General features: G+C 42.5%; 1 protein-coding gene and 1 pseudogene across 1 annotated transcript; one reads left to right on the top strand and one right to left on the bottom strand.

Annotated features, from left to right (window-relative positions):
• Positions 1 to 7,849: 7,849 nt before the first annotated feature.
• Positions 7,850 to 25,299, bottom strand: Znf275 (zinc finger protein 275). Its single transcript, XM_059250583.1, has 6 exons — positions 25,191 to 25,299; positions 22,991 to 23,067; positions 16,002 to 16,093; positions 15,439 to 15,553; positions 14,319 to 14,420; positions 7,850 to 13,918 (listed from the first exon to the last, which is right to left on the bottom strand). The coding sequence occupies exons 2-6, from the start codon at positions 23,016 to 23,018 to the stop codon at positions 12,756 to 12,758; spliced, it is 1,500 nt and encodes a 499-aa protein (XP_059106566.1). The 5' UTR covers positions 23,019 to 23,067; positions 25,191 to 25,299; the 3' UTR covers positions 7,850 to 12,755.
• Positions 14,924 to 15,035, top strand: LOC131900342 (U2 spliceosomal RNA; annotated as a pseudogene).
• Positions 25,300 to 27,030: the final 1,731 nt, after the last annotated feature.

The raw sequence follows: 27,030 nt of genomic DNA, 5'->3' as shown, positions 1-27,030 counted from the left end.
CCAAGCCTGATGACCTGAGTTCAATCCTCAGGACCCAAATGGTAAAGGAGAGAATCAACTCCTCCAAGTTGTCCTTTTAACTATACATGTGCTCAGTGGCACTTGAGTGCCCCTACACAGACACACATACATGCACATGTATATTCTTGCACACAGAAACAAGATAAATCTAAAACTATTTTAATAAAATGAAGTCAAAGTATAATGTAAATAGCATATTGGCATTTGTGTCAAACAAGAATTGTGTGTGTGTGTGTGTGTGTGTGTGTGTGTGTATGTGTGCACGCGCACATGTGCGTGAGCCTGCCTGCATGTGCTTCCATAGAGTACTGATGTAGAATATTCCTTTACACTGTGAGAATATATGTCACTATGATTGGTTTAATAAAGAAGCTGACTGGCCAGTAGCTGAACAGGATAAAGTCAGGCAGGAAAACCAAACTGAGAATGATGGGATGAGGAAGGGCAGTGTCAGAGGAGTCACCAGCCAGCCACTGAGGGAACAGGAGATGAATGTGCCATGCTGGTAATATTGTGTTCCCCAAAATATTGTGCACCCTAATAAACTTATCTGGGGTCAGACAACAGAACAGCCACTAGACACAGAGGCCAGAAAATGGTGGCACACACACCTTTAATCCTAGCATTCGAGAGGCAGAAATCTGTGTGGATCTCTGTGAGTTCAAGGCCACACTGGAAACAGCCAGGCATGGTGACTCACACCTTTAATCCCAGGAAGTGAGCCTTTAATCCCAGAAGTGATGACAGAAAGCAGAAAGGTATATAAGGTGTGAGGACCAGGAACTAGAGCTGGTTAAGCTTTCAGGCTTTTGAGCAGCAGTTCAGCTGAGATTCATTCTAGATGAGGACTGAGAGGCATCAAATCTGAAGAAACAGGATCAGCTGAGGAATTGGCAAGGTGAGGTAGCTGTGGCTTGTTCTGCTTCTCTGATCTTCCAGCTTTAACCCAATACCTGGCTCTGGGTTTGATTTTATTAATAAGACTTCCTAACAATTTGTGCTACACTAAAAAAGGTACCACCATGTGGCAGAACATAAATAAAGAATATAGGTTAATTTAAAATGTAAGAGCTAGTTAGTAATAAGCCTGAGCTATTGGCTGAGCATTTATAATTTATATTAAGCCTCTGAGTGATAATTTGGGAGCAGGTCATTGGAACAGGAAAACTCTGCTTACAGACTACCAATGGATAATTGCTGAAATTGGCTGATAGGTATATTGAGGCACACCATGCTATTTGCATATATATAACTTTCCATAATGAAACGCTCAAGATACACTTAGAATAATGACACTTAAAGGGACTATTTCTAGAATGGCACATACAAACCAGTAATATTGATTACCTTCAGGGATAATGTATTATTAATTAGAAATTGGGTTTAATGAAGTAACAGACATTCAGCAGTGGTGATTTAAACACAATGTATTTATTTTTTGTCACACATTTAGTTGTTTGGAAGTAGGCAGTTGCTGGCATTGGTTAGCCATGCAAAGTTGTCAATAGAAGAATCTTCATGACTCTCTTAGCATTTTTCTCAGAGTATCAACAAAACTAATGTACGTTCCAGTTTAGGAGAAAGTTGGAAGGGAAAGGTATAGCTCCCACTAATTCAGCCCACTGTAAATAACTCCAAATCCTTGACCAATGACTGCAATGATCTTTTTATTAGCTACTCTCATCTGCAGGGGAGGCTTAGAAATGTAAATTTGAATCTTGCAATAAACTTACAAATAAATCATGAAGGGTCAAAATAAATGAACAAAAGCACCAGGAAAATACTAACAGAAAGAGAGACAATAGAACTTCCCCATGACGGAAAATAGAATCCAAAGCAAATGAATTCTTCATAGACAAATATGAATGTCCCAATATTTAAAAGATACAAGCTCTAAGAACAGGCATAAACCTTTGTGTTCAACATTGATTTATAATATGTGAAACCAAAATTGACAATTATTCAAAAATAGACATGTCCATAATCAAAATGGAAGAAAATTGCTCTTCTTCTCTCAGGTTAATTGACATGCCAAGGAGAGAAATCATAACATAGAGAATCTGAGTGGCACAAGTCATGACCTTGACCTCACAGATACATAATGCACATAACTGTGCCTAACAGTGAGATCACAAGATTTTCCCCAAGGGCATACAGTACATGATCCAGAACCGACTGTGTATTTGTTCACAAAGAGAATCTCAAAAATTAAAAAAAAAACAGTTTTACTGAATCCAAAGTATTAAAATTAGAAATGACTAGCTGAAGGAAAACACCCAGTACTGATTAACAAATAAACCAACAGAAAAACCCACAGAAGAATTGGAAAGATCAAAGTTTAACAAAAAGTACAAACTCTAGACAATTTTGGTAAAGATCAAAGAGGGGAGGGGAAGAAACAAATGTTACAGAAAACAAGAGGGTCTGGTTAATTTTGATATATGATTTTAAAAATTTATTTGCAAGTTATTTTAAAGTAAAGTTTCTATATAAAAAGAAACGAGAGGGTTTAATTTCAGAAGCTGAATCAATTTTTCTAACACATAAGAGAACATTGTATGTAGCTTTATATAGATAAATGTTAAAAATGTAGTTAAAGCAGATAGCTTTCTAGGGAGATATGAGTTGATCAAGAACTAGTAAACAGAATAAATCAATTATCTACAAAAGAAATGTAAAGACAATTAAAGATGTATCTTTCAATACTGCATTATGTTTAAGTAGTTTTGTGACTAAATTCTTCTAAAAATAAAGTTAATTCTTATATGATATAACCCCCTACCTGAATTGAAAAAGATAGCAAATATCCAAACTCACTTCACTAGGCCACTATAATCCTAGTGCCCAAACTGGAATGAGCAAACATATTAAAAGCACTGTGTAGGCCAATCTTACCTATGAACAATAGTACAAAGATACTAAATCATATCCATGCAGACATTACAAGAACCCTGTACCATACCCAAATATAGTTTTCTCATAGAATGCAGTGATAGATCAGTATTGACAGTTGTTAATGCATGTCACTTTACTATTGGTGAAGAACATAAATACATTACCTCAACTGATTTATGAAAAATATCTAATACAGCTCAACATCTATTCACTTGGCATTGCCAATCCTTGGTTGGGGTCCTTCACATCATTCGGGTTAATGTGAAACAAGAAAGAATAATGAAGTAGAAATACTGGAACATAAGAACTTTAATTACTGGGATATACTAGCTTATGAAAATCAAAAGAAAGTATTTTTAAAATTACTGAGGGGTGTTTACAGCCTTATCTTCCAAACAATGGTGGAGTAAGAAATTTTATATTTTAAAGAGGTGTTCTGCCCCTAAGAGCAACACAAAGTATAAAAAGCTTTGACTTATGAATTAGTCACCTGAAAGAAGCAACTTAAGGCAGGAAAGATTTATTTTGGCTCATAGTGTCAGAGGGTTTCAGTCTATCAGGTCATGGATGGCATGGCAGAGTAGCTTCATTCATGGTAGGTGCATGTGGCTGACGCTGTTCACATCACCATGGACCAAGAAGCAGAGAGACTGTGACCAGGGTCAGGCTACAGTTTTCAAAGGCCCATTTCTAGTGACCAACTTTTAGTACTCACCTTCTAAAAATCCTAGTCTCTCAATGTAATTAATTAAAAAAAAATGTTCCATACAAGTACATTTAAGATTCAAACCACAACACACTATGATATATTAAATACATTAAAATACTGATGTTTGAGAAATAGTTTGCCGGGCGGTGGTGGCGCACGCCTTTAATCCTGACACTCTGGAGGCAGAGGCAGGCGGATCTCTGTGAGTTTGAGGCCAACCTGGTTTACAGAGTGAGATAAAGGACAGGCACCAAAACTACACAGAGAAACCTTGTCTCGAAAAACCAAGAGAGAGAGAGAGAGAGAGAGAGAGAGAGAGAGAGAGAGAGAGAGAGAGAGACAGAGACAGAGAGACAGAGAGAGAGTTCATAGGTTAAGAGCATAGTTACTCTTCCAGAGGACTCAGGTTTAATTCCCAGAACCTACATGGTGGCTTACAATTGTTGGAGGGATCCAGCACCTTCTTCTGGACTCTGTGGACACCAGGCACACAGGCACTGTACTTATATACATTCAAGCAAACACACATACACATAAAAAATAAAAATAAATAAATCATTAAATACATTAAAATTCGGATACGAAGAAAGTATAAGAGGGGAGGGTAGAGAACACATGCGATATGAAACTAGAAGGGAGAGTAAATACTGGTAGTGGAAAGGTTTAAGTTAGTGGTTCTCAGCCTTCCCAGCACTGTGACCCTTTAATACAGTTCTTCATGTTGTGGTAAGCCCCAACCATAAAATTATTTTTTGTTGTTACATCATAACTATAGTCTTGCTATTATTATGAATTATAATGTAAATACCTGATATAGAAGATATCTGATATGTGACCCACAGGTTGAGAATCACTGAATTAAGTGGAAACGGGGAGATGCAGGGGAAAGGAGGAAGTGGAAAGGGGAGGGTCAACCGAAAGTGTGTGTGAAAAGGCCATAGGAAACCTGGTACTTTATAAGCTAATATATGTAGCTGGAGAGTTTCTCTCCAGGTCCCTCCAAACCCCCGCAGTCCCATAGCCTACTTATAAAATAATCACTTAGAAGCTTATATTACTTATAAACTGTATGGCTGTGGCAGGCTTCTTGTTATCTAGTTCTTCTATCTTAAATTAACCCATTTCTATTAATGTATAAGTTGCCACGTGGCTCATGGCTTACTGGTATCTTAACATCTGCTTCTCATGGCAGTGGCTGGCAGCGTCTCCTGACTTAGCCTTCCTGTTCCCAGAATTCTCCTCTCTCTTTGTCCTGCCTATACTTCCTGCCTGGCTATTGGCCAATCAACAATTTATTTATTAACCAATCAGAGCAACACATTCACAGCATAGAGAACATCCCACAGCAAATATAAAATTTTAAAACCATCACTATAGGTTATAAAAGTAACCTAATTAAGCAATAAGCTATTTTAAATTCTTGGATAGAAAAGACACAACTATGAGAGATGTTTATTCCCCTGAAATTAATCTATGCCTTCAATACAATAAAAATCTCAGCATGATTAAAAAATTTAGTGTGTGTGTGTGTGTGTGTGTGTGTGTGTGTGTGTGTGTGTATTAGAAAGTGTCTGTAGGTCAGAATACAACTTGATGGGTTTGATTCTCTTCTTCCATATGTGGTCTTAAGAAATGAACTCACGTAGTCAGGTTCAGTGACAAGTGCCTTTACCTGCTTAGCTACCTCATTAGCTTTGCCTCAGCAAAAATTTTAGTTTTAATATAAGCTAATTAATAAATTCATTTAGAAGAGCAATTGTCTTAGGGTTACTATTGCCTTGATGAAACCATATGACCAAAGCAACTTGGGGAGGAAAGGGTTCATTTGGCTTACATTTCCACACCATAATCCATCATTAAAGGAAGTCAGGACAGGAACTCACACAAGGCAAGAACTGATGCAGAGGCCATGGTCCCTCACTTCAGCCCTTGCTTTACTCAGCTTTATCCGGCTCTACCCCTGACATACTTGGTGTATGTCAACTTGACAGGATGTAGAATTGCCTAGGAGACCAGCCTCTGAGCATACCTATAAGAGATTATCAATTTTAGGTTAGTCTTTGGGCATGTTTGGGAGGAAGTTTCTAGATTGAGTTAATTGAGGTAGAAAAACCCACCCTAACTATGGGTTGCACCATTCCCTGGTCTGAGATGCAAGACTGCATTAAAAGGAGTAGCCTAGCTGAGCACCAACATTTATTACTCTGCTTCCTAATGGTGGATACAATGTGACCAGGCATCTCTTAATCCTACCTCTGTACTGTCCCTGCCATGATGGATTGTACCCTTGAACTGTGAGACAAAATAAACCCTTTCTCCTATAAATTGCTTTTATTGGGGTATTTTATCATAGCAATAAGACAAGTAACCAAAATACTTGGACTCCACCTTTCTGAGCTTCACCTCAAAGGAACGAGCTTCCATAAATCCACCTGTCTGAAAAGCTGGAAAAGAGGTGGCAGGTAGAGGGGCCCTTGTAGAGTGGGAGGATGGGGTTCACTCTGTCCTTCTCTCTGTGCCTACCTGGACGTGCTGCAGAATCCTGTGGGCACACCAGTCCCCTAGTTCTGTGTACTTGCTGGTCAGTTCCTCCCCAAGCTGCTCCACCAGGCTGAGCAGCATACCACCATGGGCTCTGTGGCCAGGATCCCTGACAGCTGAGGCCAGCCTAGATCAGCCAGGTCCTCTTGCACTCAGTGGACAATCTGGTCCATCATCTCCACAGTTTCATGTGGTGATATTGTGTTCCCCAAAATATTGTGCACCCTAATAAACTTATCTGGGGTCAGAGACAGAACAGCCACTAGATACAAAGGCTAGAAAATGGTGGCACTCACACCTTTAATCCTAGCATTCCAGAGGCAGAAATCCCTCTGGATCTCTGTGAGTTCAAGGCCACATTGGAAACAGCCAGGCATGGTGACTCACACCTTTAATCCCAGAAAGTGAGCCTTTAATCCCAGGGAGTGATGGCAGAAAGCAGAAAGATATATAAGGCGTGAGGACCAGAAATTAGAAGCATTTTGGCTGGTTAAGCATTTAGGCATTTGAGCAGCAGTTCAGCTGAGAGCCATTGGGATGAGGACACAGAACCTTCCCGTCTGAGGAAACAGGATCAGCTGAGGAACTGTTGAGGTGAGGTTGTATGTGGCTTGTTCTACTTCTCTGATCTTCCAGCATTCATCCCAATAACTGGCCTCAGGTTTGATTTTATTAATAAGACCTGTTAAGATTCCTGCTACAGCTTCATTCTGTGGGGAGACCAGGTAGAGGCTGCATGCCTTGTCCCATTTCTCTTCCCAAGGAAGGACCCAGGAATTAACCTTCAGTGGAGGAGGAAGGGTTGTGTCCTTTTGTGCTCTCCAAAGACACCTGCTTTCTCTGCTGCTAAACAAGCACAGCCTTACAGCCAAGCACTAGGGCTCAGGCAGATGTACCCCACCCTGTCTGGAAGTGGCTCTTGGATGCAGGCCACTCACAATCAGTCTGGACATGATTTGGTAACACAAAGGGCCCTGGAAGGAGGTGGTTACCTCTTCCAGTTGAGTAAAGGACAGTGATGGTATGGGAGGTAGCACTGAGGTGAAGGAGACTTCTGGGTAGGGGATGGCCCATAGTCAGGATGACAATATAGTACGGTAGAAAGAGGCATTGCCAGAAGCCATTCCCACCCAAATCTATAAGAATCAACGGCTGTGCTGATGGGATCCTAGAGTAAAAGATGATTAGGCATGCCTGGGTCCTTTCCAGAATCCAGGGAAAACAACTGGTTAGGGAGTCATACTTTTTTTTAAAATGTTGCTTTCCACTGGGTCTCCCATCCTGGATCTGGTCTTCCCCAAATGGAGCAGCTGCCTTCACATCTGAGTCCTTTGTATCTGAAGGAGTCAGGAAGCCTGGGGGCCTGATCTCTCTTCTGAGGCAATGTTCACCAGAGAGCCAGCCACTGCCTACCAAAAGGATTGACCTTCCATTACTGCCTTTTCTTAGTCTTGAGAGGTAGGTATACTCTCCAGTACCAGAACTCATTTGCCATCTCATTCTCAGTCTCTAATTGAGCAAGTCAAATCTGGACTTAGTAGGCCCTTTAATCTCAGATTCAGAGGTGGGTAGCCTGCACTGAGATGGAGAAAATGATGTTTCTGTTGAGAGCCAACTCATGGCTACAGGCAAACCTCCCTTCCCCTACCCCAGTACTGCCTGTCCCCTCCAGGTGTCCAGTAAGTGCCAAGACCACAAATCCCTGCAGAAAGCAAGCTGGCAGTTGAGTTGGATACTAGGAGGGTGATTCTGTGTGGACTACCTCATGGAGAAGACAATGGAAAGAGCTGATAAGTGAAGCCTGGACAAAATGAGTCAAGGAAGACCTATGCCATTTAACATATATTTATTGAAATCTACTAGATGCAAGGCACTGTGCTAGATTTGGTAGGGGATTAGACATGAAAGGCCACCCCTGTCTTCTAAGAGCTCACAATCTAATAGTTTGGGGAAGGCTGAGAAAAGGGGAGGAGAAGCCAAGTCCACAAACAGCTCTAGTATAAGGCTGATTATAGTGAGTGCCATAAAACAGACAAGATAATCAGACTGGGGAAGAACAAGAATGCCCAAAACTGAATACAAACTGGGTAGGACACAACTACTATTCTCAGAGATACACAAGTAGCATTGAGGATCAAGTTGAAAGATACCATTTCTATTTTTGAAAGTAAGTACCAAACCAACATAATGCAAACTACAGAATGTAAGCACACTAGGAATAGAGGTGTTATCAATCCCCTAATCTAGCAGGTTTGCTGGAAACAGTAAAACACTTCCAAAATAGTAGAACAGGCTACAATGAGCTCATCTTATGAGCCAAATGTTGTTCGGAAAAGGAACTACACTCATACAGAAGATCATGGGTTAAACCCAGAGACTAAAAGGCATAGAGTTCTACCCATCTTAGTAAACAGAATACAGTACCACATTTAAACAGGTGTTAATATCAATCAAACTGGGATTGAGGCCAGGAATGCTGGGTGGGTAGAATGTGAGGAAAGCCAGCAATACAAGTCTTCTCATGAAGCTACCCAATTGTCAAATGCAACTGGCTCTTGCCAAATTTCAAAAAGCACAGACCCACTCAAGGTGGCTCAGGGCAATGGGAGGAAGTATATGCTGAGGACACACATAGACTGATTCAGGCAGCTGCCAGTAATCCAGGAACATATATTCAGGCCTCCCTCAGAGTGAGACCCAAGTAGCTCTGGGCAGGACAGCAGGAACATGTAGATCTCCACTATGGTTCTACTCACAGGGGGAACTCCTTGAAATACCTTGTGCCTCCCTCCATGGTCCAATACCAACCAGAGTCTTCAGCTTCCTCTTTTGCATTTCACATGCCTAAAAGGCCAAGTCTATCTTCTCCAATCAGGTCTGACTGCTGGTTGCTGCCTTTGGGTCAGGTGTCTGGGATTGGCTTAATTAATGTGGCCCAAAAATGGGCTGGTGAGTCATGTAGCACACAACAGGGCCACAGCCCAGGACTGCAGGCAGGTCAGGTGTCATGCCACTTCAAGCATAAAAATCAAGCACACAGACTGCAGTATCATGGGAGAAAGATGCTCACACTGTGATCTGGTGGGGATTATTCTGTAAATTCAAGAGTGGGTATTATACAACTAATTGATATAGTTAATCATAATAAGCAGCAAAATGGTAAACATTTGCTTTTTAAAAAATTTCAGCAAGTATTACAAACTCTAATAAAAGCCACATGGGGTTTCTTTCTTAATATGGTAAAGGAATGGATCTCTACAGGGAGCCAGAATTCTATGCAATCTAGCCGTTCTCCATTCCCTTTCAAGAATATATGTGGTTAGAAAGAAAAGTGCAATGAGGTAGATACATGGATGCATAGACAAGCATACACTTCAAGAAGCTTGCTCACATTTGCATGGGACATAGCAGTACACCTAGAGGGTCCAAGGAAAACCACCCCCACATTACCCAAGGCAAAGGATGCAACTATGAGCCACATGTTAAAGCCACACACTGACTGCATTTGGAGAAAGAGTAGGGATTTCACCACCAACACCATTTAAAAGCTGATGCAATAATAGTCATGGAAAGAACACTGGTTTATAGTGTTAACTCTAAAACAAGGATTTGTTTGAGAAAAAATTACAGAATCCAAACTAGAAAAGAGTAAAAGAGGGCAGGAAGGGATGTGAAGAGATGTCATGTCCTAGGGCATGCCCTGGACAGTGATCACACTGCTGGCTTCCAAGTTAGTGCTACTCTAGACTTCAATAATACCTTTTGTCAACCTTGACAAATGATGAGCAAATGAGCAAGAAATGGCATTTCCTTCAAGGCAAATGTGCCAGATTTGTTTCTTTTGATGTTAACATTCCTTACCCAATAGCTGTACAAAACATGTCCTAACAGCTCACAATGAGAAGAGTAATCTGAGAAAGAAGTGGGTCCAGACCCATTCACAAGAAACCACCAGAACTGAGCCCACAGAGCAATAGGAGTTGCTGTGCAGCAACTGCTGTTGGCTTCTCTCAGCCTGGAGAAGGCCCACAGAGCCACTGTGGTGGCCTGCAGGCATTAGAGAGGCCCTTCTGGCCAAGATTATGGAGGTCATTATCAGTCAGACCTTGCTTCCCAGGATGGGCTGGACCTGCCTTACTAGGCTACCATAAGGGCATTTTCTGACCTTCCAACACCCCTTAGGGCACAAATGGAAACTCAGGCCACAGCCTTGATGTGGCTATCTTCCCCACCTGCTGTTTCTCCTAAAGGGGGCTGCCTGAAGCAAGGCCCAACAGCAGGGTGATCAGTTTTGATTTCTGTGCTACATAGACTGTCAGAATGGCTTCTTGCCCTCTGATCCTGTTTTATTGCCCCTCTTGGGCATGGCTATTCCAAGTCCTGGACCAGACCTGGTGCAACCAGGTGCAACTTCTGTGGTATGGCATGCAGGCTACTGGAGGAACACAGCTTCATTTCTCTCCAGGCCTATGTTGTCATCCCTTAAATATGGCTGCAGGAAGTGATGCCAGAACACATGGGTAGATTTCTCATCCTACTTGCAGAAACTACAAAACTGATCTCTCTCATTCCAGAGTCACTTGATGGGAGGAGGATAGAGGTCATATAACACACCAGTCAGGTGAGTCTTCTGTGTCTGAGATGTTTCTTAGGTAGAGCTGCTGCTCAGTCGCTGAATCCAAAATAGTCAAGGCTCCTGATAGCTTGAAGGATGATTGGATGCTGCCAGATCATATTTGGACCATTCTGTTGGTCTAGGTAAAGCTGAGCCCTGTTGCTGGTGGCTGGGGCTATAACGATGAGCAGTCACAGAGTGTTCTGAGCAATGTGTGATGGACATGTCTCTAGTGTGCCTCAGTGGCCAGGTTGTATAGTCAAGTGCTGCCCACAGACATATATAGAGTCTGCATCTTGGATGAGGCATGGGCCTGCTTCTCTGGTCCACTCCCATCCAGCCTGCCCACCTTGTATGTTCACTTTCTTAGTGGACAAGGGATTTAGCTTCTCTTTTATAAGTAAATTCTCAAAGAAAATGTCATCATATCTAAGTACTGAAGCAATGAAAGTCACAAGTTAACAGACAAGAAAGAATTCAAGGATACGTAAAAAAATCCAAAGCCTGCACAACAAAAATGTAATAAAAGTACTAAAAAAACCAGGCAATAAAAATTGGAAAATAACATCACAATTGATATAGAAAGAACTACTATATAAAGTCAATATATCCAAAGGTAACTTGATATCTAGTCAAAGGAGATGAACGGATAATTTGCATGCAAGAAAACAGAAATAGTACTGAAGTCATAGCATGAAAGATGAGAATAATAGTCAGGAGGCCCGAGGGTCCACCCTTGTTTCAGGTACTAATGAGCTGTGGGATGTCAGCAAGTGACCTTCACTGAGTATACCTCCTTGCCAGGCAGCATTCTTGCAGGCAAGGCACACTCCTTGAGAACCTTAGGAGGTAGGGACTATGACTACTCCCCACTTCACAGCTGGAAATGGAGGGTTGGAGAAGTACCATTTATGTCTGATATCAGGTGAGGATCTTCCAAGAAAGAGGAGTCATTCCACCTTAAGTCCTGATGATGTCCTTCTCATTTGAGGGTGCTATCTCACTTTATTTTGAACAAGATGATACCGTGTGAGGAGAAACCCCAACTGATGTTTATGGTGTTAATAGGGGACATTGGATTAAATTGGCATAGCAAAATGAGAGACAATAAAAAAGGTTTATGTCCAGCTCAGTAAGTTTTACTAGGAGTGTGACCCAAGAGTAATGTATGAAATGCAAAAAATGGCCTTTTTAAAGGCCATTTGGGAAAGCATCACTTTAAGTGGTTATGTTGTAGGTACAGTACTCATTTAAAAACACAAAGTAATGGTTCTAATGTTATATGAATATGTTTTTACGGCTTGAGAGGAAACTTCCAGTGAAAGCCTCATGCAGGGATTGTCACAGTGCTACCATAGCTCAAAACAGAGGGGACTGATGACTCAAACAGGTTCCCATGTTGGTGAGGTCAAAAATGCCCATTAAGAATTAGAAACAAATTGAGTATGGTGAAAAAGAGTATTCTCTAAATTAATATATTATTCCATATAATGTGATTTATAATATGTATCTTATAAACTAAATTAATAAATTAAATATTATGGCATTTGATCTATTTACATCCCTAAAATTTTATAAATTCAAGTAGGCCAAAATCTTGGGGCAATTTTCCTTTCAAGAAAGGTGCATCATCATATTGATACCATTGAACAGTCCTCAGGGGTAGAGCTTGCAAAGGACTTCCCATCTCCCCACTAGAGCCCCATATGCAGATTTTTCTTCTCATTCTAGATATGAAGATTAAAATACCTTGACAGTACTATCTGCCAGGAAAAGTAGCCAAGCTATGTTAAAATGGTAAAAGTTACCCTCAATAGTTGTAGTGGGAAACATGAACATTTATAAATTGCTGGTGGCAGTACAAATCATTCCAACCTCTCACACAATAAAATAGATAAGCGCTACAAAACTGTTCATCTCCTTTGACTGGGCCATGGCCTCTGTGGACCCCTGATATAGGTCCCAAGGCAGTGTCTACTCCCGATGGGAGGGCTGGTGCTTCTGCAGTGCTGAGCGCCTCTTGAACACACGACCACACTCACTGCACTCACAGCGCCTGGCTCCACTGTGGATCCGCCTGTGGCGGCTCAGGCCTGAGCTCCTCCGGAAGGCCTTGCCACACTTATCGCACTCATAGGGTTTCAGTCCACTGTGGATGCGCCGGTGCTTGATGAGGTCAGAAGGCCCCCTGAATGCCTTGCTGCACTCGCCACATGCGTAAGGCCGCTCACCACTGTGGATGCGCTCGTGCTCCAGCAGGCTGGAGCTTTGGCGGAAGGCCTTGCCGCACTGGCTGCACTCATAGGGTTTCTCACCCGTGTGGATCCTCCGGTGCTTGGTGAGCTCTGAGCTCCTCCGGAACAGCTTGCCGCAGTGAGGACAGCCATAGGGTTTGGCGCCGCTGTGGATACGCTGGTGCTCTGCCAGGCCGTTGACACCACGGAAGGACTTGCCGCAGTCGTCGCAGTCGAAGGGCAGGTGGCCTGTGTGCATCCGCTGGTGCTTGAGAAGTTCCTGGCGGTCCAGGAAATCCCTGCTGCACGCCTTGCACGCAAAGGGCTTTTCCGAAGTGTGAAGCTTCTGATGTCGAAAGAGGTGGGTGTTGGCTTTGAAGGACTGCCCACACTCCTCACAATCAAAGGGCTTCTCTCTGCTGTGCACCCTCAGGTGCTGACTAAGGCCTGCATTCTTCTTAAACCTTTTCCCGCACTCCTCACACTCAAAGGGCTTCGCCTCCCTCTCCATTTGCTCCCTCTTTTCCAAGGCATCTTCCAGAGCCTGACTGGGGCCAGGCCAGGACTGAGCGGCCAGAGCTGCATGGCTCTTCCTGTGCTCATTAAATTCTGATACCTCCCTGAAGACCTTCCCGCAATCACCACACTCCCAGCCCTTCTCCTCACTGTGAACCCTCTGGTGCTGAACAAGGAGCACTTTAAGGCGGAAGGTGTCCCCACACTCTTTACATGCAAAATGGTGTTCTATGGGCAGATTTCGTGGGCTCCCTCCCCTTCCCCCAGAGTCCCCATTCTGTTTGACCTCAGCGCTGGGGTCATTGGCCCTCGGGGAGCTCGTGGACGCCATCTCTTGCAGCTGGGCTTCTTCATCCATCTTCTGGTGGGAGGTCACAGAGGTGCTTTCTACAATAATAAATGACAAATGAGACACAACAATTTACAGAAGGCTTGGGAAAAAGGCTACTTTCCTTTGTTGATAATCCCCTCTCCTGCAACTGCTGAGTACCAGAAAGGGCCTGTAAGCCATCAGAAGCAAGCACCAGAAGGAAATGTGGGAGAGTACTGATTGTGGACATTGCTTATCAAAGGAGCTGTGAAGATGCCTTTGCTTTTAGCAAGGGGACAGTTACACCTCATTACCAGAGCTTCAACTGGGCCCTCTACCCTAATCCTAGACCCCATAAGTTTAGCTGGTCTTCCTGAGTCTAACTTGAACCCCAAGAGCTCAGTAGCCCCCTCCAACCCAAATCTCAACCCCTCTCCCAAATTTCCTCATGCTTCTTCATGTTTCCTTTATGCTCACCAGTGTGCTTAGTGTGATCTGTGCTGAGGGATGGATCTGATACCAACAGAACTTGTCCTTGTGACAGGTGAGATACCAAAGCAGGACTCACAACAGGAACTCCTGTTAATGGAAGAAGGCAGCTGATAAGTATGGAGGAACAAGGGAAGAGCTGTCAAAGGAGATCCCCTCTAAATCTCCTGAGCTGTCTATGACTTTATTATGTAAGTCATACATGCAGTGCAAATGCACTTCCCAAGGGCCAGCTCCTTCTGGGGACTGTAGAAAGGCAGGCTCTGGTCCCTTAACAGAGGCCCCAGAAAAACAGAAGTTCATCCTGGCCAGATGAACTTACCCCATTGTCTACCAAGCCATTCTAATACCCCACCACTGAATGCCATGCTCTTCCCAGACCTCTACAACTCTTAAACCAAACTCTTAACAGTTCTTTCTTCAGAAATCCCCCACCCCATGCAAACACCTGATGGATAAACAACAACTCTCAACAATGAGCTCCAATCAACTAGCCATATGGTTGGTATAATTTATGTGTGTGTATATACAATATGCACATATATAGTATATATACTGCATTTATTTGTATATATTGATATAATTGATATAATTTGTCATTTCAGCCTTATGGTTAAAATCAAGTATAGTATCTGTTCTGATCAATTTAATGTCTGATATGTTTTTTATCTGAAGACAATATATTAAATTTTAAAAGTACTCTAAATTATGACAGGTTTGCTCTAATTTTTATTTTCACATTTATTTCTTTATTGTATGTGACTATGTGGGCATGTTCATACTATGGTGCGCTTATGGAAGTCAGGAGACAACTTGCACAAATTGATTGTTACCTCCCACCTTATAGATTCTGGAGATTGAACTTAGGTCAGCAGACTCTGTGGCAAGCACCTTTCCTGCTCAGTCATTTCACTGACTACTGTTCTAATGTCTTTCAAGTGACAGACAGGAATGGAGAGATCTTTCCAAGCCAAGATGAGTTGGAGGAATCTGCTGTTGAGTATTCTCAATAAGGAAGAGCAAAGTAAAGTTGTGTATGGGTGGCCATGTATCCCCAACTGCACTTTCGGTAGACGGTGAGTCTGAGAAGTTCTTGGGGCATCCTTACCAATGGAGGTCACAGCCCTGGAATATGCCAGTGCCTGCTGCTCCGGGCTCAGACTCAGACTCAGCCACTCCTGTTCTGTGAGGTGCCACGGAACAATATCAAAGGACACCAAATCCTGAAATAAATCACATTGATAGTCAGTCTTTTAACCTAATCTGTAATGAGGCAGCATGGCACCAGTGATGCCAGGAGTAAGAGGTTAGGGCCTGAAGTATTCATATCTGTGTATGTTGCTAATGTGGAGCTCTAACCACAATCCCAAGGAGTCCTAGAAAGAAAACATGATCAAGCTCAAGGAGACCTGGGCTGTCTGACCCTGGGACTCCTACTGTCTTCCCAAAGGACACAGACTTAGCTCTCTCACATATACAATGGGTATCATAAGCACACTGGGCATTCATTCCTTGGCAACCTGTGGGAGAGAAGCAGAGGACAGGAAAGAAGGCAGTAGCCAGGGCTCATACTCTGCTGCATGTCATGCTGGGCAAAGAGGAAAAGGCTGAGGCCAAAATCAGGGAGCAGTGACAAAATCTCAAGCAAGGCAAGAGGGAAGCACAGCTCACCTGGGCCTCCGGCATCTCAAGAGGGACTGCCAGGACCTGGTTTCCTGGGGCTCCATCTTGGGGAAGGGCAAGACCTTGGGGAGCAGGTGGAGCTAAGGAAAGTGAAAAAAGCTGTGAGTGACAACAGCCCTGTTTCTTGGTCCCCAGGGATGGCATTAGTGACTTCCTATTCCCTAGTTTTAAATCTTACAGAGTCTTCTCTCCCAGGTGGGGCTGAATGGCAAGGCAGAACATGAGTATGCCTGAGAAAACATATATGAAACAGTAGGAAAGTAGGCTGGCAAAGAATTAATATAGGTAGGCCAGAGGGAGGCAAGATAAGACAAACAAATGCTAGCCTAGGCAGAGTCAAAGACAGCTACAGAGAGTTGCTAGCAGGAACACTAGCTGCCAGAGACTGGCTGACTACAGGGTTTCCTTAAAGTAAGCCTGGATGAGGCCACTATACACACTATATAGGAAGGAAGCACACTAAAGAGAGTACCAGAAGAAATAACTCAGAGATAAGGGGTCCTTTCAGGGACACCTGAAACTGATGGGGCCACTGAAAGGAAGAGAGATGGCAAAGAGCAAGAACTTAAACTTTACTAGCAGTGGGGCCTTTAAAAACACACCCTAGTGTAACAAGACATTGGGAAAAAACCAGGAGGAACCCTCTTTATGTTAATCATCAAAATGGGAGGTTGGAAAAACAGCTGGAGAAAAATACGTCTAAGAAAAGATCTTCAAATATTACATTGATAAAGAAAAGATCTGAAGTGTGCATGTGTGTGTATGTGACCTTTTCCTCCATGTTGCCAAGTAAGTGAGCTATTGTAAGCTTACCACAGATGCCTGTGCATTACAGGCTTCCCACTTCAGTGAGTTCAAAGAAACAGCCACATAATTCAAGTTCTGATGTCAACTCAATTCAACTCATAATTAAGTGAAAAGGAAGCATTTTAGCATTAACAGAAGGACAACGAAAACCCAGGTACTCCAGAAAGACTTAAATATGGCATCTTAGAAGGGGTGAATGGAAATTTCCATATATGGCCTTGATGGAGTAACAAGGAACAGATTTAACACCAACAAACAAGTTTTCAACAATAGTTTTAAATACTAGGGTAGTAGGAAGCACAGGTTCAAGATCCCCAGAGAAACAAATGAGGCAATTCCTGTCATCGGTTCAGTGCTCTGCCTGGAGGCAATGTCCAGAAGGAGAGTGTAGGAGGGGTGAAAGCAAACAAACAGAGCTTAGCAACCTCATCAGAAGGCTAGCATTCAGGGTGGTAGGGGAGGATGAAGGTTGCAGAGCAGAGTTCAGAAAGCACTGTCCTATGTAGGAAAAAGAAGTAAAAAGGTATGTATAAGGCTTCTCTTGAATCTTTTCTGACTACAAGTATTGAATGAACCTCCCAAGGACTATAAGCTGAACAGTTTCCAAGACATACAAAGATAGGGAGATGTTCAAGGTCTGATCACCACCCATAGAGTCTTTATGATCCCTAGGGACATTCAGAAGCCAATACAGAGGGATCATGCTTCAACGGTAAGATTTGTCTATCCTTAAAGCCCAAATTACAAAAGATCTGCCCTATAAAAACTTAAATATATGCCCCAGTGACATCAAACTGGCCCACAAATAACTACTCATAACCCTCAAAGTCTAGACACTCAATGAAATAATCATTACAGTGTGAAATTTCCAATAAAAAATTGAATTACCAAGAAACACAAAAATGTGACCGACAGCAAAGAGAATGCTCAGTCAATAGAAGCATCCAGAAATAAATAGAACTAACAGATAAGGAAAAACAATAATTTAACTACGCCCCAGCACTGAAAGAAAAACAGGGACACAGGGAGAAACAGAAGATATAAAAAGAACCAAATGAAATTTTTGTAGATAAATATATATAAAAATAAAAATTTCACTGGGTGTGATTAGATTAGATACTATAAGAAATAGTGGAAAACAAGAAGACATGGCAATGGCTGCTATCCAAATGAAGCCAGAGGGAGAGCTACCATCATAATTAAATTTCTAAAAATGCTAAGAGGAAAAATCTTAAAAGTAGCTGGAGAAAAGAAACGATACAAAAGAAAGAAAATAATTAAGCATTATAACAAAAAAGTGGCAACCAAGAATTTTATAGTTAGGAAAAATATCCATCAAAAATGAAGGATAAATAAATATTTTATATAAAAACCAACATTTAGACAATTTGCCATTAGCAGCTCTGTACCATAAAATATATCAAAGGAAGACATTCAGGTGGAAGGAAATGGAATTAGGTTTAGAACTACACCAAGAATGTAAAGGCATAAGGAAACATAAGACTTTCATCTTTTGCATTTCAAAATCTTTAAAATTTAACTGACCATTTCAAGAAAAAGCCGTAGCTAAACATATAAGCATGTGTTTTTATCAAGCTCTCCAAGACTCCACTGAATGGTAGTACTCCAAAGGAAGAAAAGGAGAAAAGAAGAGATGGGACAAATGGAAATAAATAGCAGGACGGCAAACTTAAACTGTATCACACAGATAATTAAGTTAAATATAAATGGATTAAACACTTCAATCAGAAGGTACAAATTGTTAGATTGTATTAAAAAGGAAGAGTGCATACTGTCTAAAAAAGTGTTAAGGACACAGACATGTTAAAAGTAAAAGCACAGGGGGGCTGGAGAGATGGCTCAGAGGTGAAGAGCACTGGCTGCTCTTCCAGAGGTCCTGAGTTCAATTCCCAGCAACCACATGGTGGATCACAACATCTGTAATGAGATCTGGTGCCCTCTTCTGGTCTGCAAAGACACATGCAAGCAGAACACTGTGTACATAATAAATAAATAAATCTTTTTTTTTTTTTTAAAAAAAAGTAAAAGCACAGAAAATAGTATACTTTAAAGAATAGGAAGAGTCTAATCTCAATATTTAAAAAAATAAGTGGGAAGCAGAAGAATGACCAGGATGGCTCAGAGTTCTGAAGATTCTACTGAAAGGTCCTAGAACTCACAAGAAGAAGAAACCTTGAAAGGTTTCAGTATAAAAATCAACAGGTGGCCAGATCAAGATAACATGCAGCAGATTTTTCAGAGAAGATACAGGTAGGGATAACATTTGACTGAAAACCCAAAGAGGAAAAAGAAAGCAGAGAAAACAAATACACATAATAGTCACATTTCATAGAAAGAAGGAAAACACTGAGACTGACCTGTAGCTAGAATAAGCACACTGATTCAATGTTTGTGTAGCTACAAAAGAAGAGAGACAAGGTCTGGAAAGATCTTCAGTTTCTTTAATGTGTTTAATGTGTGGCTTTTTAGACATCAAGCAGAATTTCACTGGTATCAGAAAAGTCCAATTTTAGATAGCCTTTGGTAGGTAAACCTGGGACAAGACAGATGCTCAGCATGCTAGAGAACAGGGCTGAGACCAAGGAGACAGGAGAATGGCCCTTGAGGTCAGACAAAAAGACGAGTATTTCTTAGGATACCTGTATGCGGAAAAACAGTTACAGAGGACTAGTGGAAATCTGTAAGCAGTCTGTGAAGGGGGAGTGACCAGAAAGTCTAAGCACAGACTTTTTGGAACCTTCTCCTTAAGCTATCAGCTTTATAGAAAGGTATAGTCAGAAGGTCTAATGGGACCTCAAAGTCCTTGCAAGCCCTCCTACCCATTTTTAGCTGACTGCCTAGCAAAAGTGTTTCTCCAAATGTGTGAGGTCATCCTGAGATACTCAGTAGAAAAACCCTCTTTGTTCCAGTGTCACCAAAGCAGGGTTCCTCTGGCTTAATGGATTCTTCTTGGTATGCATTCAATGTCTAGTTTGATTTTGACTTCTTATACAAACACAATGAACTGGTCATAAATTTATTACATGATTTTGTTTTTAAAACAATTCACTTCCAATTGACATTGGTGTTACCAAATGAAATGGAGAGAGGGACATCACATCATGTATGCACTTCTGGAAAAAGATGGTCTAATTATAAACCTTTTCTTACCTTCAAGCCAGTAATAAGCTTTGGTCTAGTACACAATTGCATATCCTGCTCCCTCTTCAAAACCACCCCACCCATACACACTGACCTTCATGCAGATATATAGATGCCAAGGCTGTGGCCCTCAAAGCCTGTGAACCTGCCAAGAATACCATCTCTTATTGCAGAAGATTCCTTCTAATAATTCAGGCCTTAACTCAAATGTCACTTCCTTAAAAATCTCTTTATTCTCCAGCCCTGGCAGTTTCCTTTAAACATTTTCACTAATGAAAAATCCTGCTTTGAAGTTGCTTATTTTTCTCAGACAAAAAATCTGATCCAACAGGACAGGGCCTTTTCTCCATTGGTTACCCCTAAATTCCCAGTATCTGTAGCAGCTCCTGGCACCATGTAGGACATGACATGATGTACTGTGGAACAACGCAATCAATGTGAGCCAGAGTGGTTTGTTAGATGGAGCAAGCTTCTTTTTATGAAGCACATAGGATGAATATTTGGAGCTGTGTGTCTCCTGTCACATAATTTCACTATCATAACCTAGAACTGGTTGTTATCACCATCATTTTCAAGAAAATAATGTATAACCCTATGCACCCAAGCCAGAACCAGAAGATCAGTTGATAGTGAGCACTGTGCAGGCTTCACGGTATAGATGAATGTTTTGTAGCTACCTTTAAACCATATTATCAACATGCCATTGCAGAGCCTCAGTGCATAAATACATACATCATTCTTTTCCTCTGTCTCACACACACACATACACACACACACACACACACACACACACACACACACACACACACCCATCTTCCAAACTATGCACCTTTAATGGAGCAAATCCCACTGAAGTGTTTTTTTCTTAATTGGCACGATTAACTGTTAAAGTCCTAGAGCTACAACTCTAAAAGAACTGTTAATTATCCTTTCTATATAGTAATACGAGTAGCCCTTCCTGTACTAGTTCACTCCAGGGATTTGGCTTGAGAGCACTTTAGCTCCTGGTGGCTATGTGATGGCCACCCATAGTAACAGAGAACTTGAACACATAGAGATAATTTAAAAGGTACTCATGAAAACAAGAGGGAAAAAGTTGGCTCTGCTTTCACAAAAGGAAGCTAAACTCTACCCAATTAGCTAAGTGTGGCAGGTAAAAGAGCTTATCCTAAGTATAGGAAAATCATTTAAAAATGATAATACACATGAATCCCTACTGTGGTTAAAAATAAAACTACTACCAATCCTGAAGACAATTGTCTTAGTCTCTGTGTTGCACAGCTATTCCACTTTAACATGGTGGAATATAATCTAGAAAAGAAGCTGGATGCAGTGACAATCACAGGTATCCATTGCCTTCTGAAATAGATCTTTGGAGATCAAGGTCAAAGCAATTCCATATAGAACATGAAAGTCATTGTAGTACAACCAATTGACATGAAGGGTAATGCTAACCTTGAACATAAGACACTTTTATTTAGGATATAAAAGCGTACCCTGAAGTCTAAAGAATTTTCCATGGTATATTAGTACCTATAACTGGGAAAGAAAGCTGAGAGAACCACTGCAGGAAAACAAACCAACTTTTAAGGTAAACAACACTGTCTTTCTTTACATGGGACACAAAGGCCAGGACTATCCATACCCAGAGCACAAAGGCTTTGTCAAGGTTAATTGCAAATTTCATATTGGGCATAGCCAAGTCCATGTATGCTGCAGCTGTTTAGTAAACATCTGCTGTGAGAAAACATGTACGACAACAGTGTCAGTGTCAATTGCAGGGCTAGACAACTGTGAATTCTAAAACACCAGAGCTCATGTGGTAAGAAAATCTTGCTTTAGAGCAATATGTAAAAATTTTTTAAATGTATTAATGTATAGTCATTGATACTTCCACATATGTGTTTACTGCAGTATTATTCAAAGAATCAGCCTGAGCATCCATCAACAGATACATAAATATGGTATACAGACACAATAGAATTTTATTCAGTCACAATGTAAGTTACCTAAGCAATTTACTGAATTTACTGCATGGAATTACAAACACTAAGGGACCCAAAATAGTCATTTGATTTTCACCTGAAATTGAGCTGAATTCAACAGTGATATAAAACAACTTTTATCATTAAAAACTGGTAAACAATTTGGTGTCTTTTATATTTCTCTGGACAGGTATTATCTTTCTGTGGCAGCAGGGTAGGAAGAGGCAGCAATGTCACTCAAATAAGACCCATCTGGAAGTTTCCAAAAGCTTCCAAGGGTGCCCCAAACACCTAGAGTGCCTCAATGTCGAAATGAGAACCTGCAGTAGGAATATCTTTAGGACATGCTGGTTTAGGTTTTATCATCAAGTTTACACAAACCTCGAGTCACCTAAGAAGAGGAATCCTTAATTGAAGAAGTGCCTCAATCAAAATGTCCTGTGGTCATGTTTAGGAGAGATTTTCTTGGTTGATGGTTGATGTTGGAGGGGACCACCCTTAGGCAGGTGAGGCTGAGCTGTATAAAAGGCTAGCTAAGCAGTGAACCAGATAGCAAGTCAGTGAGTAGTGTTCCTTCATAGTTCTTGCCCTGGATTCCCTCAATGATGGACTATGACCTGGAAGTAATAAGCCTAATAAACCCTTTCCTCTCTTAGTTGCTTTTGGTCAGAGTGTTTTATCACACCACCAGAAAACAAAACTGGAAGAGAGCACAAAACTTAACTGTTCAATTCCCTTTAGGGCCAGGGCAAATGTGTTTCAAGGTTGTGAACACATGAAAGAGATTTGGTCCCAATGGGAGCTTTCAGCTCCTTCTCCCACACAGTGATCCCCTGGTCTCCCCATTTTCCTTGCCAGGCACCTTCTCTCCCTGGCACTGTGTATCTAAGATTGCCAGAATTGTTTCTGGGCAAGTAGTTCAGCAACACTAGCATATATGAGCTTCCAGAACCCAAACACTTTTTTATTGTCTTGTACCTTCCAGCAGCACAGCAGACACATTCTGCAAACATCTAGACTTACCCAAAAGAGACACACAGGGATGACTCATCTTGTTTTAGAACAGTTCCAAGAGATTAGTCCAATAAGGAAGGTCTCACCTGTTGGATTGAAATAACTCGGGTGAACAGAAGCAGGCTCATATGTGCACCTTCCAGGAACCTGTCCTTTTGGTAATGAGTGCTCAAGGGCAGGACAAGCTGTATAACTGAACTGGCACTGCCAAGGCCTGGATGTACCTCAGTGAGTCAACAGTGCAAGCACTACTGAGCGGGCCCTGGGGCTACAGGTGCTCCTGGCCTTTATGTTCTTAAATGAATCTGGCAGGCTAGGAGATGGGCAAGAGGCTCATAGGCCCATCTTGTACTGTGAAATCTGGCTGCTCCTCAAAAGTACAGAATCCTAAAAGGTCAAAAGCGATGACTGTCTTACCAGGAAAGTCTGTTTCTCTTGGGATATTTGTGTCTGTGTTATCTTTTTCTGTATGTGTGGGTGGGAAGGAATCTGTTTTCTCTCTCACTTTGCCTGGGCACCTGTCTCTCTGTTTAGGTTTCCCTCTTTATTCCATTCTATAAAAAGCCAGAAGGTAGACCAGAAGGGGATTTTGTAGTGTTTGTTGTGTTTAATTGAGGAAAGGTTTATGTTCCCATTTCTCCAAGAATATGCACTGACATCTTTCTAAAAATCAAAATAAATTGTAAGCATAGAATCACTGAGGTTACACTCTCTGGATATAAAAGATTCCAAACTGGGGATATGGTGAAAGGCTATATAGCTGTCCCAGGCCATCCAAAGAACCCAGTTTTGGAAGGGCTGGATAACTGTGTTAGAAACCAGACTTTTGATTCAGTGAAAATTCTAGTGGTAGAGCAGCAGGTCTGGGTGGGTGTCACGGAATTGGCATCTTTCAACATGCAGACATTGGGGCTGTCTAGAATTTGGGGGTTCCCTCGTGTCTCCTATCAGACAGCTTTCCCATCCAGGAGCTTCCTTCTGAGGCTGTGCTGGTAGTCAGACTTTGGGCAAGAGAACTCACACTTTTAAGCAGATTTTCTAAGGGTTCTACCATTGACAGAAGGCTAGAAATCATTGTCCCATGGAATTCTAAATACAGATGCAGGACCACTTTGGAGCAATGGACCAGACTGTGTCAGGCACTGCGAATGTTGTTTCTATAACAAGGCCCAATGGGAGAAGGGATAAGACAGTAGTCCTAGGAGAGGTGCTATTCAACTGGTCCCATTCGAAAATTTCTGCTAAAGGAAAATGTAGGGGCTGAAGGTTAAGAGGAAATGTTCCACTGGCCAAGGAGACTGGAGGGGGCTGGCTGCCTGGGAGTGCAAGGCTGACTAGAGGGTGTCAGCTGGCACAGGGTGAACCCTCTGGGAAGAGAGCCAGGAATGCGCGGGGGTGGGAGGGGGCTGAAAAGGACCACGGGCTTTGGGCAGCAGACAAGTGGGAGTTCGTGCATGTGTTAAAAGACATGCAATTAATCACCCAAATATAGACTGGAGGAACCAGCAAAGGAGTTTAGGAGAAGGGGGCCATGGAGTATTGCCAGAAAATGTGGCTTCCAGGAGGGCCACAGTAGAAACTCTTTTCCTCCAGCAAGGACTCTTCTGCACCCCCAGCTGTCTGCCTTAGGCAACATACCTGCCCCATTATCCTCACACAACCCCTACTCAAATGGAAAGGTAGGTCTCCCCAAGCTGGAATCTTCTACTGGACCCAGAGGAGCAACCCCTCCCCCATACTGGAAAAAGTCTGTTCAGCCATTCTCCACTAGGCCAATGCCTGCAGCCACCATGTGCGGCCTCCATGTCGATAGGGGCTGTGTGTGTGTGGGGGGGGGTCCACCCCCAGCTCCTGACCGGTTCCCAATCCTTAGCATCCTCCAAAGAGCAGCACAGGCCTCAACACATCCGCAATTCCTGCCTTTGACCGCTGCCCCCTACCCTGCACGAGAAGGCCTCAGGGCCTTTCCATGCGCACCCACCACCAGAGACGGGTCCCCTTCGGCCCCTGGCTTGTCCCAGGCCAAGGAGTTCCCCACTCTGCCCCCTATCCTCCCCCGCATATTCTCCCGCGGTCCACGCACTCACTCAAGCCCCCAAGCACATTCTCCCGCCGCCCAGCAAGCTCTCTTGGGCCTCAACATCCTTGATCTCACACATCTCTCACGATCACTTGAGCTGCACGTCCTTCCCGCGGTCTGTACGCTCACCCGGCCCGCAGCGCCTGACTCTGGGCCCTTGCAGAAGCGGAGCTGGCCCGGTGCAAGCAGGCCTGGCGTGGCAGGAAGCGTCACGAGAACAGCCAGCTCTGGCGAAGCCCAGCAGCCCCGGGGCTTGTTTCCGGAGCCTGGGCGCCGCCTAAGGTACTGAGAGTGAGGCCCCGCCCCGGCCTTGGCCTATTGGCTAAGATTGGCCTGAAAGGGGGTAGGACAGATGGGGGCGTGTCTGGGGCGGGGTGAGGAGAGGAGGTGGGGTAGGTAAGATTAGAGGAGCAAAACGCAGGAATCCTGTGTGATGAGAGAATAAACATGGAAAGAATGTCAAAAAAAGAATGATGAATGAATAAATGAGCAAAACAAATTGATTAGTGGTGGAGACAATAAAGAAACTGACAAGGCTAGGACCTTCATAATGATGTTAGGGCTGGGGGAAGTCACTGAAGAAAAGAGTGCAGGGATTGAATCCCTCATAAAGTCATGCGTGAGCCTTTATTGTGCCAGACAACGAGAATACAACCGTGAACAAAACTAGACCTTTATGCCTATCCTAAGAGCCACACATCAGGCACCTCACAGCCCCTTTGAGAGTATTGTATGTGTATTAGGGGACAGAGACCAGTAAATAACAGTAACCTGAATTTCAGAATAGCAGATTATACCATGAATCCCAAAAACAAGTGTCCTGGTTTAGAGGTGCTACAAGTGGTTGCCAGTTCAAGATGACTTTTTTGGTCAACTTCACAGCTCTGCTTTGTGCATCCTTAGCAACACAAGTAACTGCTTTCTTAAAGTGGTTTCCCGAGTAAGCCACTAATAAACAAAGATCAACATAAAACCCCTCAGAAGAGGGGCTAGAACTTCATCCAATATCCATCCAGGTGATGTTTGTAGTGATCAGGAGGGAAGTATGTGCATGCTTCTGTGAAAATGCAGCATTTGCTGCCAAAAGCAACATCAAAGATAAGACACCCTGTCATCCGGATAATCTTGGCATATCCAGCATAAGAAAGGAAGGTCAGGTGCTGGAGAATTAGCTCAGCCTGAAGAGTGCTTGTCTTGCAAACATGAGGACCTGAGTTCACTCCCTAGTGTAGCATGAATCTTAAAAGTTCTTATTAATAAAATCAAACCTGAGTCCAGTTATTGGGGTGAACACTGGAAGGTCAGAGAGACAGAACAAGCCACAGCTAACCTCACCTGGCCAACTTCTCAGCTGATCTTGTTTCCTCAGACTGGAAACCTCTGTGTCCTCATATCCGAATGGCTCTCAGCTGAACTGTGCTGCTCAAAACCTAAATGCTTAAGCAGCCAAAATGCTTCTAGTTTCCGGTCTTCATGCCTTATACACCTTTCTGTTTTCTTCCATCACTCCCTGGGATTAAAGGCTCACTTTCTAGGATTAAAGGTGTGAGTCACCATACATGGATGTTTCCAATGTGGCCTTGAACTCACAAAGATCCAGACAGATTTCTGCCTCTGGAATGCTAGGATTAAAGGTGTGAGTGCCACCATTTTCTAGCCTCTGTATCTAGTGGCTGATCTGTCTCTGACCCCAGATAAGTTTATTAGGGTGCATAATATTTTGGGGAAGATAATACCACCACACTTCCTCTTTTTTGTCTAAAAATTTAAAAAGCTTATAACTAATACAAGAAAAATTATCCAATAAGTATATACAGTATATACAGTCAAGAATTACATTAATGATGTCTAGTCCATTAACATTAGATGGATTCAGATGAAAAACTCCATTAATATATAACAATGTCCATTCCAGTAACATTTGATAAACCCAGACAAAAAATTTCATTACTTATCCTATTTAAAACAA

Source organism: Peromyscus eremicus, chromosome X (assembly GCF_949786415.1).
Source record: "Peromyscus eremicus chromosome X, PerEre_H2_v1, whole genome shotgun sequence".
Classification (NCBI taxonomy): Eukaryota; Metazoa; Chordata; class Mammalia; order Rodentia; family Cricetidae; genus Peromyscus; species Peromyscus eremicus.
The sequence above is the reverse complement of the archived record's forward strand: the minus strand, read 5'-3'. Positions and strand labels throughout refer to the sequence as shown.